Genomic DNA, 21414 nt, shown 5'->3' with positions numbered 1-21414 from the left:
ATCAAGAAAGCCCCTGTCAAGAAAGGTCATGTCATAAATGAAGATGACACACATTTTTGCGTATCATAAATTTAATTGTTTAAAAAAAATATTTACAGATTTACTAATTTTCAAATTAAATTTGTATTTAATGTCTCATAATAGAAAATAAATATCATATACAAAAAATACAATCCATTGCATAGAATTTAATGTCATACAAATAAAATACCATAAATAACAAAGATAATTCATTTCACTAATATGTCAAATACAAATAATTATTCCAATAGTGAGTAAATGTTATAAAAAAATTAACTCAAGAGAAGCAGAATATACAATTGCATTATCTAGCTTACTATCTGCCAACAACTCTCCGTGTGTTTGCTTTTTGCTTGAGTCTCGTTTCCTCCAAAACTACTAGATATAATGGCTTGCTTCTTCCTTGTTACTGTAAGCAGAACCGAATTACATTAGATGCTAATGTAAGTAATTATGTTGCTAAGGATAAGGGTGGGGCTACTAGAAAGACTTATTTATATTCAGCTAGAACATAAGTATCTTTATGAATCTTAACTAACATGAGAACAAAAGGCTTATGGATGTTAATACATAATAGTTCAGGGGCACAACCGTAAATAAACAATTAAATACTACATGTGGGTTTGTTGTTAGAACAAGGTTGCAAATGCAGCTGTAAACATGCATGAATTATAAACATCATGTAATAAAACTAATTGTATTTTACTCTAAATTCAATAAAACATTACAATTATTCATTTTTTAAAGTCTCAAATCTTTAATCTTGTAATTCATTCCACTTCCATTTGTAGTATGATGAATCTGAACACAGAAGTGAAATGGCAAAGAATTCTTTAGAGAGATATACTCACTATTATGAACGTTGGGCTACTAACCAATCAGTATACAAGGGCATAATTGTAATTTTCTATATATTTTTAAATTTATGTTTCTGATACATAATACTTTGATTCTTTTTTTCACATTAACAGTCGAGGCAAAAAGCACTTGCGGATTTACTGTATATGCAAACACTTGCGGATCAGGGCATATCAGTAAATCACACAAACGTTTAATACATCCCTCACATACCAAATACCTGCATTTTATTATCAGTAAAAAAAACAATGTAACTACAAAACTTATAGTTATTATGGGTAAAAACGTGTTGCAATTTCCTGAAATTTGCTCACAAATATTGGGAAATTGAAGAGAATATTTTAGGTTTATGAATCTCACTTGATTTGGTCATGGCTTCCACCTAAAGTAGCATTAGAAATAGCCCATGCAGCCTCCTTCTTGATGTCAAATTCTGCATTTTGAAGCAGATGAATAAGAGGGCCAATGATATTTGCTTCAATCACTGTCTGTAAAAATCACAAAGTAGATGATATATCAGTCAAGAAAATAAGGTTTGATGATTAAATCTTGATTTAAAAAAATTAAAATTATCACTTGAATCTGCTCCTTGTTGCCAGCGGTTATGTTTGATATAGTCCAACAAGCTTCTTTCTTGATACTTTTTTTGTGGTTATTGGTCAACAAGTTGAGAAGACAAGGCAAAGCTTGATGATTGATTATATACTACAACAAACAAATGAAAGTGAGAAACGAATATTATGTTTATTTTCTATAATCTAAAAACAAATGCAACAATTTTCTTTGAGAAATATTTGAAAAGAAATGCTACCTGAGTTTGCATATCATCTCCTGTAACAATGTTACCAACAGTACGAAGAGCAGGGATAAGGACAGATGGAGAAGGGAGACTAAAAATATAGAAAAAGGTTAGAACTTAAAAAAAAGTTTTAAAGATCCTAACTTTATTCAAAAGAAGAAGAAGAAAAGACTCACTTCAATAGCTCAACCAATCTTGGACATACATTTGCTTCAATAACAGCTTGGATTTTATCATTTGTGCCATCTGAAAGATATGAAAGAGCCCAACAAGCATCTGTCAAAACTTCTTCATCGTTTGAATGAATAAGTTGCTGTAAAGCTAGAAGTGCAGGTTTTGTCTGTGAAAAATCAAGACAAATCAGAATTCATCATTACAAATGTTGAAAAGATAGAGCCAAAAGAACTATGTGGGTAGTTTAATCTTTTCAGAAACAAACCTGACTAAAAGAAGGCTGTGGTTTGCCTCTACAAAAATTTGAAAGTGTCCATGTGGCATTTCGCAACATGGATAACTTAGCATGCTCGTTTAATTGGGATAGTAGAGGAATCAAAGCACCTTGTGCAAGTACAAGGTCACGACATTTAGGGGAATCACCAGCAACATTTCCTAAAGCCCATACAGCCTAACATGTAGATAAAGTGAAATTGAAGTCATGAGAATGAATTTGTGAATTGAGTTTATGAAATACAAAAACCTCTAAAAGATACATGTTCTCTAACATCATCACTTGGAGATGCAAGAAGCTTTACAAATATTGGAACAGCACCATGATCAATCACCACTTTTGTGTGTTCAGATGTCCCCGAAGCAATATTAGTCAAAGCCCAAGCAGCCTCAAACTACAGAGAATATATATTGTTTATATAAAATACATGTAACTATTGTGTGTATTTTATATTATGTTACAGAGTGTTGAATTTCACCTGAAGTTGTGGGAAATCCTCCCTTACAAGAAACTCAACAAAGCGAGGAACAACACCGGATTGAATAACTTCTTCAATGGGAGGGCTGCGTTCTGGTTAAAAATGTAATGGATACAAGATAAGTAAACTCATAACTCAATGGAGTTATGCCTTTAACAGCTTCACTTATCATGTGAGGTGTCTCGGAAGCTAAACTGAAACCTAAATCATAACGATCCTCTGTAAAAAAGTTAGAAATAGATATAGTAGATATATAAGTGAAACCCTCCCCGACTAGAAAAATTACCTCTCCATGCCCTAAAATGATTGAAAATGATAGTGGAGCGAGTACTCTATGACTACATTCATAATAATCACGGAAGATTGAGGTATCCATAAAATATGAAACGGAAAAATCATTTTTTACAGAACACTCGCCAATCAGATGACGAATCTAACAAACATAGGAAGGAGAAGTGTGATGAACCAGAGAGAAGACGAAGGGTGGTGGGTGCCTAGGTGGTTGTCAAGCAGTATGGGGTAGAGAGAGAGAGAGAGTGAGAGAGAGAGAGAGACTTGTAGATTAAGACCATGGCGGATGAGGCATTTTATCAAACATGTTGCGTGCATCATCGATTCTTCCCCATTTACTGTATAAGTCGATTTCTCGATTTCTATTTCTCTTTCTCCCATTCCAGTCTCCGACTTTTTGTTGTTGTGATAGAGAGTTTCCTTCCGTCGCTGGGATTTGAGTAGTGCCACCACTCCTCCGAAGGCTCTGAGTTTTCTCGGTCTAGGTCACCAGACCTAATGTTGCTGGCAAGGGCAGGCGAGGTGAGATTGTCGGAGATGAGGGGCTCCATCGGCTGGGTGACACTGGAAAGAGTTGGACGGTGGGGCGGGGCTAGACGGATGTCAGAGGTGGGAGGCGCCAACACCAAGAGAAACGTCGGAGGTGGGAGAAGCTGTCGACGTCGAGAACCGAGAAGAAGAGAAAGGGTTTGTCGAAGTGAGAAGGAGAGAAATGTAAGTTGAAGAGAGAATGAGTAGTACAGGAGGGCATAATCGGGGCAAGTTCTTGAAAAAAAAAGCCCTAGCTACTAGGGAAATTAAAGTGGAGGGAGAAAAAAAAAGGAAGGCGGGGATTTTAAGTTTTTGGGATTTCATTTTCCCCGGATGGAACGCGCGCGTTCTATTAAAATTTATAAAGCGACGGTCGTAGACGACACGCAGGTGCCCTCCGTGTTTTTTTTTTGTTTAGACACTAATGTTAGGGCACGCAAAAATGCGCGTCTAAAATCCTTTAAATTTTGGAAGAGATGACATTATTTTTTAGACACTCACCTTTGCGTATCATAAATCACTGCGTGTCATGGTTCGCGCGTCGTAAAAGGCTATTTTTCTAGTAGTGTGGGTACCATAAATTATGTGTCTGTATCAGACAAATGGGGGTATCTCTAGGCATCTACTAGTGTAACATGACAACACTTGATCGTTTTAGACAATCTTGTTAATTACGTTGCAAGTGTGGACGTATTACCCATAGACGTAGATGAAATGGGATACCATATTTATCAAATAATCTGATGGATTGTGTTGCCTTTACGAATTACATCGGCTAAGGAATCCCCTAGCAATGTAGTCAAACCATTGTTCTAAACGATTCATCACGTAAGGTGATTTTTCCAGATGATCATGGATTAGGATTTGTAAGAATCGATTAGGTTGGGTATGTATGGGTGTAGTGTTTTATAGATATCTTCATTGGATTGTATATATATATATATATATATATATATATATATATATATATATATATATATATATATATATATATATATATATTGTTTGGTTACAGTTGGTTTTGCAAAATTATTATTTATGCATTATTATCAAAATAATAATATTCTGGGATTGAAAACCCTATGTGTCACACCAGGTTTTCTTGAACCTGACCCACTCAAATTATATGCATTACATGTAGTGGTGCTAAGGCTGCTGGAACTTGATAAGGATGCCTAGTGAAAAAGAGACAACCTACAATAGTATTCAGGACCGTTAGGTATTTACGCTATAAATTATATGGTGCATTGATTATGACATCTTTAGGGTTTTTGTATTTTGAAACAACATCGGTATTCAAGATATTTTAATAAAATGGGACAGTTTCTGCAAAAAGTCTTAATATGCTGGATTTTCCGCAAACAAATATAATATAGTTTTGAAAGCGTAACGAAAAGTTTATAAAACTTTAATGAAATTAAGTGCATGAGCCTTTGATCTTTAAAATGGTGACAATCTTCATTTTATTATATTTATTATAAAAAATAAACTATTTCTAAAACTAATCTATTACTTGCAAAAATAAACAAAATTAAAACTATCTATTTAATTATTACATATCATATGAATAAATAAATATTACAACTATTTTAAAAAATCAACACAACAACATCACAAGAGGTCCATGACTAGTTTATTCACATCATACACACACACACACTCATATATATATATATATATATATATATATATATATATATATATATATATATATATATATATATATATATATATATATAACAACACTTTGTTTTTCTAAGATAGCTTCTATGACTAAAAAGATTAATGTAAACTTCTAGTCGTAAACGTAACAAGTATAAACATTTTAAAGTTGTCATGCAAAATATGTATGAAATTTTCGTATAAAAAGAAAATCATCCATGTCTTACAAAAACAAATATTATACCAAATAATCTAATAATCTATCCAAGCTTGCAAAAATGGCTCTGATACCAATTGTTAGGTTTTATTCAAAAGTGGTCTATAATAAACTATGATTTTAGAAATTCTAAGAATTATTTTGCAATTCATGGAAAGATTAATCAACCATAAAATGACAAAGAACTACAACCTTTTAATACTTTGATTCTCATGGGAGATTGGAAGTTAATGAAAATGACAAAGACTCCAAAGTAGAAGCTCTCTATATGTATCCACCAAGATAGAGTAAAATCACCAGAGATGCTAGTCTTCATTTGTATTAATCACTTATTAAGCCACTAAAACTAATACCAAATTAGTCTTAAGGAGAAGAAATTTATAAGGACTTTAACTCTGCACTACACAAAGGAGGAGATGAGAAGGGAGAGCACCAACTTGCTCTTGGCTTAGAGTGAAAATGAAAGAGAAGAATAGATCAAATTCAAGTAACTAGAAATACTCTTCCTTTTATACTTTCAAAAATTCACATAGCCCCATACTTATATTTAATGAAGGCATGGCTCCGAAGGACAAGTATTGGATAGGTAAAAGGGAAAGACAACAAACAACCTCGAGGTACAGATTTGATTTTGACTAGAAATAAGTCAAAGAGGTTTTTTCTTTTATTCCATATATTATTAAGCATGTACACAACATATATACATTCATACAATATTATTTACTAGTAGTTTTCTCTCTAGAAAATATAATTTCCATAAGTAACAATTTTCCAATTAAATACAAGTGTTTATAATATTGTTATTAATCAAATTATAATAAATAATCAATAAGTAGTAACTTGTTGAAAGGTGTGCCCCTATAGGATCATGTGTTATTAGCAATTATAATTCTATAATGACTCTTGGGGGTATAGATCTTTCAAAAAAAATCACGTTTTGTGTAGAATATCCTATGGATGTAATTCCTTTTTTTTTCTTATCATTTTGATCCCTAAAGTGGATGATCCTTATATATTAAAGATTTTAGGCCGATAACTTTGATCTTCCTCCAAAATAGGATTATTGCAAAAATTCTTGCTAGCAGACTAGCTAAGGTTATAGAAAGCATTGTTTGTGTAGAGCAGTCAAGGACCGACACATTCTTGACGGTCTAATGGCCATCATAAAGATTGTGGATCGAGTTAAGAAAATGAACAAAATAATATTATGATTTTGAAAATTGACTTTGATATAGTTTGTTGGGGGTATCTAGACTATCCTTTTTTTATTATTGGTTTCAAACGTATATAGATTGGTTAGATCAAAACTTGATTGCCTTCTACAAAAGCTTCGTTGTTAATTGTCACACCCCCGAACCAGACGACAGAAACGTCCGAGGGCTCGCGTGACTTAAATTGAATATCATCACAATGAATATACATGAATCATAACATAAACATCACCATGCATTAATACATTACAACTGACATTGTTCACATCAAGTACATTGTTTAAACATTACATATCCATAGCATAAATTGTTTGATAGTTTTCAAAAGCATAACACCCTAACATACTTGGTACTACTCCTCAGCCTACCTGTTACCTGAGAATACAAGTTATTTTGAAAAACGTCAAAATATGGAATGTTGGTGAGTTCATAAGCATGGTTGTTTTGAAAATGTTTGTGTAGTTTATAAAACCCAGAAAAATCCGATATTTTCTGAAAAGACAATTGTTTATACCAAAGTGTGAAAATCCATAGTTTTGTACGTGAGTGATTTCAAAGCATGTATAAATGAGAAGTTTTACATGATAGTTATTGAAAAGTACGAGTGAATGGTGTTGATTTCCTTGAAAAACCCGATGCTTTCCGATAACATAATATAATATAATTGTTTCGTATTGTTATACCATCACAACAAATGACTATGCTTTTTCTTGATTACTCGGATAGTATTTGGATTTATTTATGTGAGTCGTTATAACCATGCATGATAATGACTAGTTCGTCTGTCTTGGCATTCTAACGAACGCCGGAATTGATCTTAAGATTTTGTCACCCTAGACTGGCCGAGTCTAACTGTAGCGAACAGCTGAGGTGTGGGGGAGTCACCCTCGTGTAGATCTATACACAAACTCTCGCTCTCCCTCCAGGAGACTTTGATTATAACTACAGACTACGACCGAAACACGTTGGTGCCGCCCGTTATTCCTCACTAAATCCTAATGAATTTGATTACTATTGATTACCGACCTGTATTTGTTTACTTGAATTGATGGTAAGCCTAACAAACGAGAAGAAGAGGATTACAAAGTCCTGCTAATTACGTGTATTATTTAAGGCTGTTGGGTATACGAAGGACACGTAGGCTCATTTCGAATTTGATTTATTCAGACCTTACCAGAAATGCTAATGGGCCACTGAGGCCCAATAGCACTTGAAAGCCATTGAGGGTCCCTTCAACATGTAATTGGGTCACAAGAGGCCCAATAACATTGATTTTTATCGTTGGGCTCAAAAGTTATGTTAATGGGTCACGAAGGCCCAATAAGCATGATTTGAGACTTTCAAGCCCAAGTATTTGAATGTTTACTTGTTTTAGGTATTGCATAATTGTTGGAAAGTTTGATTGAACGATTGTTATTTTTGGATCGGCACGAGGCCGTTCGGTTGTTTATAACGATTTTTGGAATTATGCGTATATTCATCTTTCCATTTTCATGAGTTGTAGTTTGGTATTTTTGACTCAAATATCTTAATAATAAAATAATTGGTTTAAAATATTGGTTTGACTTTTCAACCCTTCTTTAATAAAAATGACAATTTTAGTCCCTTATATAACAAAAAAGACAATTTAGGCCCTTAAATCATTTTCTTGACATTTTTGATCCATAGACTTGTTTAAGTGATGTTTTTAGTTCAAAATTTACTCCTTGGCAGTTTCACCCCTTCCAGTAAAGAGTTATTCAGTTTAAGCCCAAACTTTTCACAATTTTTACAATTTTGGCCCAAAATCCAAAAAGTTTACATTTTTTATCCTTGTTTGGAAAATACATCATTTTAACCCCTAAATTAGTTTTATTTACCCTTTTACCCCCTGTTTTGAGAAATTTACCATTTCAATCCCTTGAAAGTTGTATTTTTTGCAATTTTTGGCTCAATGGGCCGAAAAGCCCAAAATTTGGCCCATTAAGCTACAAATTAGATTTCTAGCCCTTAAAAAAGTATGATGTTCATAAAAACACTTATTTTTACTGTTTTGACTCTTTTAATCCTTGAGAAAACCGTGAATAGCAGTTTTTCAACCCAACTTTTGTTTGTTTGACAATTATAGCCCAAAAATGAGTTTTATATTGCAATATGTATATTTTAATCTTAGAGGGTAATTTTTCATGACTTGTTTTAGTGTAATATATCTTAGATCATGTTTATATTCCTCTTAGAGCCATAGATCACAAAATTTCTATTCTTTTTGTTACCCATTTACCACATAAACACATGAAATCACACATAACATACACATGCACATAGATCTACACATTTTACTTGTATTCTCCCCCATAAAACATATGAAAACCGAAAATAGAGGGGTATGAACTCACCTTTGCCTTTTGTTTTCGATTTGAAGAAGAAATAGAAGAAGTTTGATGCTATTTTTCGGCCCTAGCTAGCTTTCTTGAGTTGATTTCGATCTTAGAAGTTTCTAAGATGATGATCATGAGTTTATATGAGTTAAGAAAAGATTTTTGATAAAACAAAGAGTCTAGATTATGGATCCAAGCATCGACTTACCTAAGATGATGATTTTTGTGGAATAACCTCCTTAAAAAGCTCTTAATCTCAAAATTTTGAGGAAGAAATGAGAGGTTGTTGTGAGTTCTTGAGATATGTTTAAGTGAATTATGTGTGTGTGTGTGTGTGTTTCCCTTTGTCCGAGAGTGATAAGAAGAGAAGGAGAAGAGAGAGAAGTGAGTGGATGCTTTCATGGAGACATGTGTTGATGCATGGAAGACCAAAATGTAATAAGGAGGTGGCTAACCCTCCTTATTTCACTAGTTTCTATTTTTATTTTGTTTTGAACTTGGGCTGAGAATTAGAGAAAAGACAAGGGAGTTTTGGGCCTTTTGTGCTTAAATCCATATTATGGGCCCAATTTGATGGTTTTTCGGCCCATTTGGTCTTTGGAGATGGTTCACAGCCCAATTTAAATATAAGTATGAGTTTTATGGCTCATTAGGGTATTTTATTTCATTCTAGGCCCATTATGGCCCAAAATGTTAAAATAAATGAAAGTGGGTCCAATTAGAGCCCATTTAAGAGTCCTAAGCCCAAAATAGTCAAGTTGGAAGCTTATTGGTCCATTAGGCCCAATAAGGAAATCCTAGTCCACAATGGACTTAAACTGGGATTTCTAGGGTTTCCAACCTTTTGTTGACCATTTGAATGTTTGTATAGAGTGTTTGATGGAGATTTTGTTGTTATTGAATAAGCATCATACATGCTTTCACATTTTTGGTTCACAAATGTTATCATTGTTGTTGTTACAAAGCATCAAAATTCCTAGTTGTGACATTAATGAATGGAAACTTGTCACGTGAATTCAAACTTGAAAGGGGTTTATCATAGTGAGACCCGCTATCTCCTTTCTTCTTGACATTAGTGTTGGAAGGTTTTCATGTTTCGATTGAAGATGTAATGGAATAAGGTCTTCTTAAATAGTAGAAGTTGGAGGTTAAGGTTTTGCTATTTCTCATTTTTATGTAGATGAAACTCTTATTTGGTAAAGTATGATCATGATAATATAGATAATCTAGCTCATATTTTAAATTGCTTTTGCCTTGCTTATGGACTCAAGATTAATTGATAGAAGTTAAATCATTCTCGGTATTGGTGTTAGTATCGTGGAGGTAACCAAATTGGTAGAATCTATAAGTTGTTCTTCTATTGAGCTTCCTTTCACTTATTTAGGTATCCATTAGGGATCAAATATGTCGAGGGTACATAACTGGAGTGTACTTATTCATAGATTTAAGAAAAAAATCTTTTTAACTGGAAATTTAAGATATTTTCTATCGGGTTCAGTCTCCTTTGATTAAGTATGTAGTGGTATCTTTCGGTATCTATTAAATGTCAAAGTCTAGGATGTCGATTAATTTGAAGAATAAACTTGAAGCACTTAGATCCATTTGTTTAGAATGAGATGGTAGGAAAATAAGACAACCGTCAAAATTAGGTTAACAATTGTCAACCACGAACATATCAAACATCAATGTGGTAGACCTAATGTATATTATTGAACTCTTTGATTTAAATATGATATTAAACTTAAAATACATCTAAATTGTCACTTGAGTCATCAAATTACGAAAGAATTAGGTGAACGAATGCTTCTTGTTATACAAGAAAGGGTAAACTAATACACACTTTTGAAATAGATATATGTATTAATTATTATTTTGTAAAAATAATACCCAAATCAAGAACTACATGTTATTACGATTCCGTGGATATAAACAACGTCGAAAATAGAGTTCGTAATCAAAAGTTATGATTTTTCGAAGAAAACATACAAGTCAACCACCTAACAGCGTAATGCACGAAACTTTAAACAGTTCGTTAGTGGCCTTTAGATAATGAAATTTCAACTCTAAACAATTTTCCCTTGATCATGATATGATCTAATATTTGGTTTCATCCTTAACTCATTTTGACTGACAAATCTTTAAGCATTGGACAGTGCAATACCGACTTTCCCATTAATGAATCTTCAATATATTCGTTAGCTAAGCTAAGCAACTCGTTTAAAAAACATGTGGACATTTTACAAATCAACATATAGTCTAGTATTTGATTTATTTTATAACTTTTCTGTTTCACGAAGATGTAGCATCACCATATGAAACGTATCACAATATTGTCCGCTTTGGGCTCTCGACACGAAAACTTCCCACGGGTCACCCATCCCTGAATTGCTCTCGCCCAGGCACGCTTAGCTGTAGAGTTCTTATGGGATCTGCTACCCTCATGGCTTTAAAACGCGTTGTGGTAGGGAAGTTTTCCACACCCTTTAAGGAACTTTTCGTTCTCCTTCCCAACCGATGCGGGATCAGGTGCAACCCACCTTCACCCCCCATTATAGGGTAGGACCTACCCGTTGAACACATCGACCCGTGCCCCAGCTCTGATACCATTTGTAACATCCCCTTTTGGCACGTATCACAATATTGTCCGCTTTGGTCTCCCGTCATGGAAACTTCTCATGGGGTCACCCATACCTGAATTGCTCTCCCCCGAGCACGCTTAACTGTAAAAATCTTATGGGATCTGTTGCCCTCATGGCTTTAAAACACATTTTAATAAGGAAGGTTTCCGCACCCCTTTAAGGAACGTTTCGTCCTCCTTCCCAGCCAATGTAGGATCAGGTGCAACCCACCTACCAACTTGAAACATCCCAAAAATAAGACTTGGAAATTTCATTTTTAATTTAGTAAAATCAGTATTTACAAAACATCATAGGTACAAACCAAATAAAATTTATGTGTCAAACAACATATCAATCAAAGTGAATCACAAAAAGCGGAATGAGGTGATGTGTGCTCTTCAATCATCCCGAGCCTTTCCCCTTGGAACTGGAAGTACCTGAAACACAAACTGAAAAGTGTAGGCACAAAGCTTAGTGAGTTCCCCAAGATACCGCATACCAAATCATATAACACATAACAAGCCCCACCCTAACTCGATAACGGGCCCCACCCACATACAATTCACATGTACATAAAAAGTAATAACATACAAAGTAGTCATTGGGCTCCACCCAATAAGTAGACAAACACATATACATACCGGTATCACACAACCAACGGGTATTCTAACATAACAGATCATGGGTCGGCATTGGTTCCCTCGACTCGCTACACATGGTGAGGAAAATCACCTCAGACTGCTGAATCACACTGATAATCCATGGTTGTTGGTCCGAAAAATCCCCGAGCTATCAATATCAAATAACACCCAATTAACAATTGGATTCAAATCTATATCTTTCAATCCATACGTAGGGTAAAAGGACCATTTTACGCCTTACTTAGTTTGGTCCAAGACTAAAGCCCAAACTTTCAATCTAAAAGGCCCCAAAACCAATTATCCATCCAAGGCCCACACATGGCCTATTTTCCAAATTGGGACAAAATTCCATGCATGGGCCTTACCCTAAAGCCAAATAATTTTTCGTAGTCCAAATACTTACATTTAGGTTGCCTAACAACACCCCAAGAAACTAAGCCTAAAAGATAACCCAAACCCAAAGCCTAAACATGCAAAGTCCACTAGATTGAGTATGCGGGGAGTACCCAACACATACACGCAACATACTCGCTTGAGGGCTTGTACGCTAAGCGTACCTATTTATACGCCCAATGTACTCACCTATTCAGGCAAAACTCGATTTCAGACCTTAATCCCTTAAGACATAGCCCCAAAACATAGATCTAACTTCCTTGAGCTGTAATATTACATAAAGTATCTAACTTTACGTTCATGCATTCGTAACTCTTGGAAATGGAGATGTTCCTTTTTGTCCTTCGGAATTGAAAGAATTATGTTTTGGCCCTTGTCACACCCCCAAACCGGAACAACGAAAACGTTCAGGGGCGGAGGATATCATGTACAATATCACAACAATTGTATAATAGCAATCATATAACAACCATGTATTGATAAAGTATAAGTTGTTACATATGTGTTCAAATCATTGTATATTGACACCAAAAATGTATGACAAAAGTTAAAAGACATGATTCAATGAAGCCCTGTCTTCTCAAAAACTCGTGGATGTAGCTGTTTATTGATTTCCTGATAATACAAGTAGTTTTGAAGAGTGTCAACAGTTATGTAGTTGAGTTCATAAGCATGTTTGTATTTGAAATCTGTTATATGTTCCTTGAAAATGTAAACATATTTTCCTAGAAAATCCTATATTTTCTATAGTAATGTATTGTAATCACACGTGTAAGTGTTATTGTACTCTGGGATAGTAAAATGTAGTTTTAGTTCACATGAAACCATGAAAAGTATGTTTTATCTGTAATGGAATAGTATTCTATATTTGTACTTATATGAAAATGGTGTAATTGTAAATGTCTGGATTCACCATTTGTACTTGTAAAATATTGTATTATAGTTTTATTAGTAAATAAAACTATGTGAGGTTGTTTACTTATTCATACACTAATCATTTTGTTCAATACCAAATTTTGAGTTATCATAACCATGCTTGATGACCTAAGATGGCCTGAACACAACATTCTTCCGGCATCATAATCGGTACGGCATTTGTCACCTCATACCTGCCGGCCTAGCTTTTGCAAGCAGCTAAGGTGTGGGATTTTCAGTCCCGTATAGATCTATACACAAGTGTCATGCTTTCCCTCCATGAGACTCTGGTTATAATTTCAGAACTTGGTTAGTACTTAGATAAGTACTTGAAATGTGTCTCACAAATGCTATATTGATGGTTACGTGTAGAATAATGAAAAGTTACTTTGTAATGAATAAACTGTAAGTATATCTCATAAACTATATTTAATATAGTTTATATGTTTGTTTTCCGTAATGTATCTGAACATGTAAAGTAGTGTATAAGGTATATAAACTATACTTATTATAGTTTATATGTTTGTTATCCGTATTGTAATCTGAACTTTGAAAACGATATGTAAGCTTCATAAACTCTACCTATTATAGTTTATATGTTTGTGTTTTAGTCCAACGAAAATCTTTGTTTAAATTGTAAAATCTATAATATGGTTATTCCTTGAAATTAAATGTTTATGTCCAAATGGTACTAAAACAGTTTGCAAAAATTATATTTTTGTTTAACAACTTTGAAATCATTTTATACTTATATAAATATAATATCTATATAATTATGATTAAATAAACAGTTGAATAAATAATTCTACCTCAAACCCACAACCAAACATGGAACAGGAAATGGAGCCAAATTATCAATTCTAAATCTGTTGATCTGTAATTATATAATTTATACATATTCAAATATATATTTTTAACAATGGGAACAGTTAATAAAATATTGAAAGCATTTAGATATTAACACAAATTTTATTGTGTTACACTTGTATACCCCCCCCCCCTAAAACAATGAAAAATTATGAAAACGTAGGGGTATGAACTCACCTTTTGTGTGATAACGGTTTTTGCTAATGGTTAGAAAATAGTATCCTTCGGTTTAGAACATGTATTGATAGTCATATCCTAATGATTTTTAAACACATAATGTGTGATTAACATGATATAAGTAATATAAGTGTTGAATATACTAGTTTTAGGAGTAAAACTTACCAACAGTTGTAAGAGAATGGAAGTAAATTGCTTCTTGAGTTTGTTTTTGTTCTTTTAAATGAAAAGAAATCTTGAGAGAAAAAGAGAGTGGATTTCGGTTAAAAGTGTAGGAAATGGTCAATGTGTGCTTTAAATATGAAGGAAAGATAGGCGGTTTATAGAGTTTTCGGCCATAAAATGGTTGTTTTCGGTCAAGAACACAATCCGAGGAAAGGGGTTCTCGGTGTGGAACTCTACCCGAAGAGAGATGATTTCGGCTGAAAAGGGAAAACCACCGAGGAGGGTTTGTTGTCCGAGGAACGTTTGCGGTCCAAGGGTTCTCTGCCAAAAACTGGTTTTCGGTCCGAAGTAAATAAGGCTTGCGAAGGTTTTCAGTTGAGACTGTTTTCGGTCTGAGGCTTAGTGGCTCTATGTTAAACTTCTTGGTTTTGAAGCATTTTTCTTTCTTTATTTAATAAAGGTTCTATACAAATTAAAGTATTAATTTAACTTTAATGAACTAACAGTTCAACAACTTAGACTTTTATTTAACAAGTTTGACTTTTATAGATTTGAAAATAACAGGTTGTTATAGCCCTTGTAACAGGTTACGCTTGGCGTACAAGCTGAGAAGCTAGTACACAGGACGTACCTATGATGTACGCTTAGCGTACTAGTGGATGTTGGTCGCGGGTCCGTAGCCTCATACGTTGGGCATACGAGGAGTCTGCTGGGCATATGAGGGGGAGGTAAGAAAACCCTAATTTTTCAAGTTGTACCCTATATAAGCCATATGTTAGCCTCTTTTCATCATTTCCTAGCCAGCCTCCATATCATAAAAACTCTAATTCATTCCATAGCCTATGTTTGGTGATCTTGAGCTCTTGTGAAGTTTTTCTGGAGGGTTTCATATATCTAGAAGAAGAAGAAGAAGAAGCTTGAAGAGCAGTTCTTTGGTCATTTTGGTCCTTTTGGTTGGTGATTAGGAATTAAGGACGTTTTTGGAGCTTAGCCTTATAGATCCGGTCATGTTAAGGGTTCCTTGTGCATAAAGTTGCAAACTTTATGGTGGTTTTGGTCTCATGCATGTATTAAGTCGTTTTTTAAGCTCTTTTGAGCTCTAGAGCCCCATTAAGTCATGCATGCACATAAAGTTGACAACTTTATGTGATTAATCACCTTAGGAAAGTCAGATCCGAGTTTGGATCAAAGTCTTAATGGATTAAGAGTTGAATTGAAAAAGTTGGCCATGATTGCTGAGTACACTAGGCGTACAAGTTTGTACGTTGCGCGTATAATCCTTTCATTAAGTATGCTGAGCGTACAGGCTGAGTATGCCCTGCGTACTTAATAGGCTTGGGTTTCATTGTTTTGGTCTTTGGTTTTGGGCTAGGATAGGCTTGGTTGCCTTGGGCCATGTTGGGCTATCTGGATTTTGCGATTGGAACAAGTTAAAGGAAGGGTAAAAAGATCTTTTACCCTGATTTGGACTCTTAGTGTGAGTCAGGATCTAGTTATTGATGGGTTTTCATTTTGGTATTTGATAGCGAGTTGATTTTGGAGAATTTGTAGTCAGATTTTTATCCATGGGTTTCAACTATCTGAGGTGAGTCTCCTCATTGTACTATTGAGTCGGAGGCACAAACGCCAACCTATTGGTTTATGTATTATAGGAAGGCTAGGGGTGGCCCTTAACATTTGTATGAAAGACCAGGAGGTGGCTTCTGGAACTTGTTTGTAAGACCCTGGGTTTTGGTCCCTGACCTGGCAAGGAAAGAACATGATACAGCTCATGGCATAATGGCAAGACTATGGTTGGCACATAGCACATCCTATTGCATGTTTGATAAGTATGACTCGTATGTTATGTATGGTATGTGGTATTTGGGGAACTCACTATGCTTTGTGCTTACAGTTTTTGTTTATGATTTCAGGTATTTCCAGTTCGAAAGGGAATGGCTCGGGTTGATTGCAGCTCATATACCCATATTTTATGCAACCTTGAGATTTTAGGATTGTACTCTCATTACTGCATTTATTATAAAATACCTTTAAGTGTTTTAGTAAATAATAAATGGGTGTTTTGGTTGTTTTTAAAATGAAATTTTTACCTTCATATTGTGAGGTGTTACAGAAGATATAACGCTTTCACGATTTTAGCCAAATTGCAGCAATTGCGAACCCACTGTTATCGTACTTTCAAACACTTTGTTAGCCTAGTTATGGGACCTGTTTGGAAAATATTTTTACATATTACGGACTATAAAATCAGCTACTATAACCCAAGAATTTCAAAAATTTCACAAGATGTTAGATTTCCTTCGCGTGACGTATGTTGTTTGAGAATGCGCCACACGGTGTGTTTTCATCCACTCGAACTACCTAAATTTTGTCCTATAAATACAAGGGTTGATTCCTCATTTTCTAGCCACCTATCTCCATTTCTCATACTCTCTCTCCCTCACTCTGTCGTGAACCGTCGTCGGCGTCTGAATTCTACCATTGGCGATCGTGCTCCGCCTTTGATTGCCTCATACCGATGAACTAGATCTAATGTAGCTCTAACCAACCTCCATTCTGCCAATAGCAACTCTAAAAGTTGTTGCTGCCTTTGCCAACTACCGCCATCCATCAGAGCGCTATCACCAACAGCCATTGCCGGTGATTTTTCTTGTGATTTTTCGACCATTTTTTAGATCTGATCCCACTACTTCTCAATCCATTTTCTGACCTTTCATAGATGAAATGCTATCCAATTTGTTTTACGACGTGATCTAACGACTTCGATACAAAAACCAGATCATGAAAGAACGCTACGAAAGTGATTTCATGACCCCATTTTTAAACACCTTGCTATTTTCGGGGGAGAATACATGCTTAACATCATTATTTATTGTTTATATAAACTTAAATTGTTAATTATTATTTATATAAATCAAAACCGCTATTTAAACGTTATCGTACTTTCAAGCACTTTGTTCCCTTAGTTATGGAACTCGTTTGGAAAATATTTTTACATATTACGGAATATAAAATTGAATACTATAACCCAAGACTTTCGAAATTTCACGGGATGTCAGATGTCCTCGGCCTGGTGCATGTGGTTCAAGAACGTGCCACACTGCATGTTTTCATCCACTCGAACTACCTAAATTTTGGCCTATAAATACAAGGTTTGATTCCTCGTTTTCTATCCACCTCTCTCTATTTCTCCCCGTCTCTCTCTCTCTCTCTCTCTCTCTCTCTCTCTCGTGAACTGTCATCCACCGCCGCATTCCTCCATTGGCAACCGCGCTCCACCTCTTATTGCCTTCTACCGGTGAACTAGATCTGATATAGCTCTAACAACCTTCATTCTTCCAAGAGCAGCTCCAACAGCTGCTGCTGCCTTCCCCAACCATCACCATCCATCGTAGCGTTGTCACCTATCAGCGCCGTCAGTGAATTTTCAACCATTTTTTAGATCTGATCTGACCACTTCTCGAGCCATTTTCTGACCTCTCATAGACGAAACGCTATCCAATTTGTTTTACGACGTGATCTGATGATTTCGATACAAAAACCCGATCGTGAAAGCACACTACGAAAGTGAGTTCATGACCCCATTTTAAAACCCTTTACTATTTTTTTTTGGGGGGGGGGGGGAGGGGAAGGAAATAAATGCTTAACATTGTTATTTATTATTTATATAAAATTAAATTGTTAATTATTATTTATATAAATCAAAACCATTATTTAATCATTAGTTAAACCATCGTTAAATTGTCATTTAAATAAGTTGATTTTTACATTGTTGAAACATTGTCCAAATAACTTGGATAATAGTTATGCATTGTCGCTACTCTAATTACAGAACTTGTGTAGTAGTTATGCGCTATAATTATAAAATATATACTATAAATATACATTATTGAAATTTGGTCATCATAACTTGACATTTAAGTTAAGGCTACAAACGTTTAGAACAACACACACTCAATCGTTAACAAGAGAAATTCCATCACCTAAGTGTAACACTTAGCAAGTCCCCTAACTTATAACCATTAAATCTTAAGTGAATGGGAGAATTATATATAGATCTATATGGGTTGACATCCTTACATACGGTTGCTAGCTACTACTTCGACGGTCAAGTCACGAGTGATAACTGTCTAAACATTTACGACGTACGATGAAGCGTCGGGAGGGGAACACACTCATCAACAGTTTGGTTATAGGGACTCATTGTAACTTTGAGCGTTCTATATACACAAATATATAAGTTGAAACAGTATTTATATGCAATCACACATACTTTTCGTACAAATAATATATATATATATATATATATATATATATATATATATATATATATATATATATATATATATATATATATATATATATAAAAGTTGAAACCGTACTTATATGCAATAACACATACTTTTGTTTAAAAAGTATACTTTTTACAAACATACGTTCGGTTAAGAAAGTACATTTTTATCGAACATAGTTTGAGTTGAGAAGGTAAATTTCTAGTAAATATACTTTTTGATATAAAAATATATTTATATATAAATTGGGAAACCAATTATATACAGTGAAAACATACTTTTTTTAAAGTACACATCTTATGGTTTAATGCATATTCGATAACATACTTGTTGGATTAAAAGTATATTTGATGCAAACATTTCAAACATGTGAACTCACCAACATTACGTTGTTGCTCTTTCAAAATATATGTATTCTCAGAGAATTAAGAAACTGGGAGTTTACACACATAGAATAAAGTCGTGAACTCACAATCACCTATAGTTTAGTTTATTAAGCAACCTACTATTCAAGGCATCAAAGTATTGTAACTCTAAACTAGTATTAATGTAATTCATTTTCAGTAATAATATTTCTACTGTTATGTTATTGTTGTGTTTTTTTTGTGTGTGCAAATGACTGTGATTTATGATGTCGTTTCACCGTCCGACATTTCCGCCGTTAGTAGGGGTGTGATAGAAAATTAGTTGGATAAAATTGGAAAATGTAGATGGATTCCAAAGAAAAAATGTGGTATTAATCTTGACAGTTTAAAAAATTTCAATAATGCTCTTTGAAAAAAATTTGAAAAAAATAAAGATGACGATTTCTTAGGAATAAGGGTATCTTATGGGTGAAAATAATCAAATCCATAGACGATGAAATTGGAAGGATAATATAACACGACAATGATATAAAGATTAATGATGTGTGGGATTGCTGGTTTTATAAATAATTTGCATGAAAATGAAATACTTTCTCTTAATCATATGATGAAGCGTGTTGGAATTTGCACGAAAAAGGAATAATTTCTCATAATTATATTATGAAGCATGTTGGAAACAAGACTTATATTTTTTTGGAAAGAAGTCTGGACTAGAGACATACCTTTGGGTCTTCAGTTCAACAGATTGTATACACTTAATCAACACAAAAATTATTACATTAATGATAGAAGGCTTGATTGTAGATGGAACTAGGAATGACGATGTCAATTAAGGTGGTGTATTGAAGAGAGAAACCTCATTGTATCATCAACTTTTAAAATATATTAATTTCTCGGATAATCCAGATAAATGGTAATGGAAGCCAAAAATTTTGGGTTTATTTATTGTGAATTCGGTAATTGAACAAATCGACAATAATATGTTGGCTAATGGTTTTTATGCAACAAGATTGTGTAACTATGTGCCAAGAAATGTCAATATCTTTATTTGGCATATTCTTCTATGTCAACTACCTTCTAGGCTTGGTTTAAAGTACAAATGTAAAGATGTTACGTGCACTTTATGTTCTATTTGTCAAAACCATCCTAATGATGAGAACCATATTTTCATATTTTGTGATTTGGCAAAGGAGATGTGGATGAATTTTAGAAGTGGTGTGATTTGTTGTTGTCCGATTTCACTTCAGTGAGACACATGTTCGATTGGATGGATTCTCTGATGTTGTCTAGATTGAAAAATGATGCTCTTCATGCGATCATTGCAACTACATGGTGGTCGATTTGGAATTACATAAACATTTTGTGCTTTAGTTTGAAAAAACCTAGAATATAGTGGTAATTTGATAGTTTGTGTCGTATTCTTCCGAATGGATGATGCATATAGTAAAAATATAAATAAGTAAAGCCAGATGGGTTATGGCTTTAAAATTCTTTTTATGTATTACTTTATAATATTTTTCCAAACTTGTTGCTAGTCTTTTCTTTGTATTCTAATAAATTAATAAGTTTATTCTTCTATTGACAAGTGTCACAATACTAGAAATCATCATCAACATTATATGACACCTATCATACCACATGTCAACCTATTAATTCTCCATTTCAAATTTTAAATTTTAAATTTCACACTTTAATTACATATATTAATAACATTAAAATAAAAAATTAAATTAATATCTTTTATAAGGTGATATAATTTCATGTATTTATTTAAATCAACGATTATAATTATATATAATTAAATAATATCTTCTTTTAATTAATAATTTATTCGAAATAATTGATTAAGAATTTTGAGTTTTTATTATTAAAGTTTAATTAATTTTATAATCGTGGTCTTTACGGATTATAAAGTAGTTTTATAATAAATTAGGTATATAAACACACGTTTCACATGAGTAAAATTATATGGCTAATATTATTTTGAGTGAATGTTAGTATGTAGGAATTCATTTTGAGTGAACGTTAATATATGTAGGAATTCATTTTCATACAAATAAATAACCTATTTCATTACTATTAGTATACACATATGGACTCGAGATATC

At 33.8% G+C, this 21414-nt stretch overlaps 1 protein-coding gene across 1 annotated transcript; it reads right to left on the bottom strand.

Moving 5' to 3' along the window:
• Positions 1-1235: 1235 nt before the first annotated feature.
• Positions 1236-3276, bottom strand: LOC145060465 (importin subunit alpha-1a-like). Its single transcript, XM_079008122.1, has 9 exons — positions 3174-3276; positions 2755-2823; positions 2605-2696; positions 2389-2520; positions 2118-2303; positions 1855-2018; positions 1691-1769; positions 1456-1584; positions 1236-1367 (listed from the first exon to the last, which is right to left on the bottom strand). Exons 1-9 carry the CDS (start codon positions 3274-3276, stop codon positions 1236-1238), a joined length of 1086 nt encoding a protein of 361 aa, XP_078864248.1.
• Positions 3277-21414: the final 18138 nt, after the last annotated feature.

The sequence above is a fragment of the Lactuca serriola genome, chromosome 6, assembly GCF_051521515.1.
Source record: "Lactuca serriola cultivar US96UC23 chromosome 6, Lser_US96UC23_V15, whole genome shotgun sequence".
NCBI lineage: Eukaryota > Viridiplantae > Streptophyta > Magnoliopsida > Asterales > Asteraceae > Lactuca > Lactuca serriola.
The sequence above is the reverse complement of the archived record's forward strand: the minus strand, read 5'-3'. Positions and strand labels throughout refer to the sequence as shown.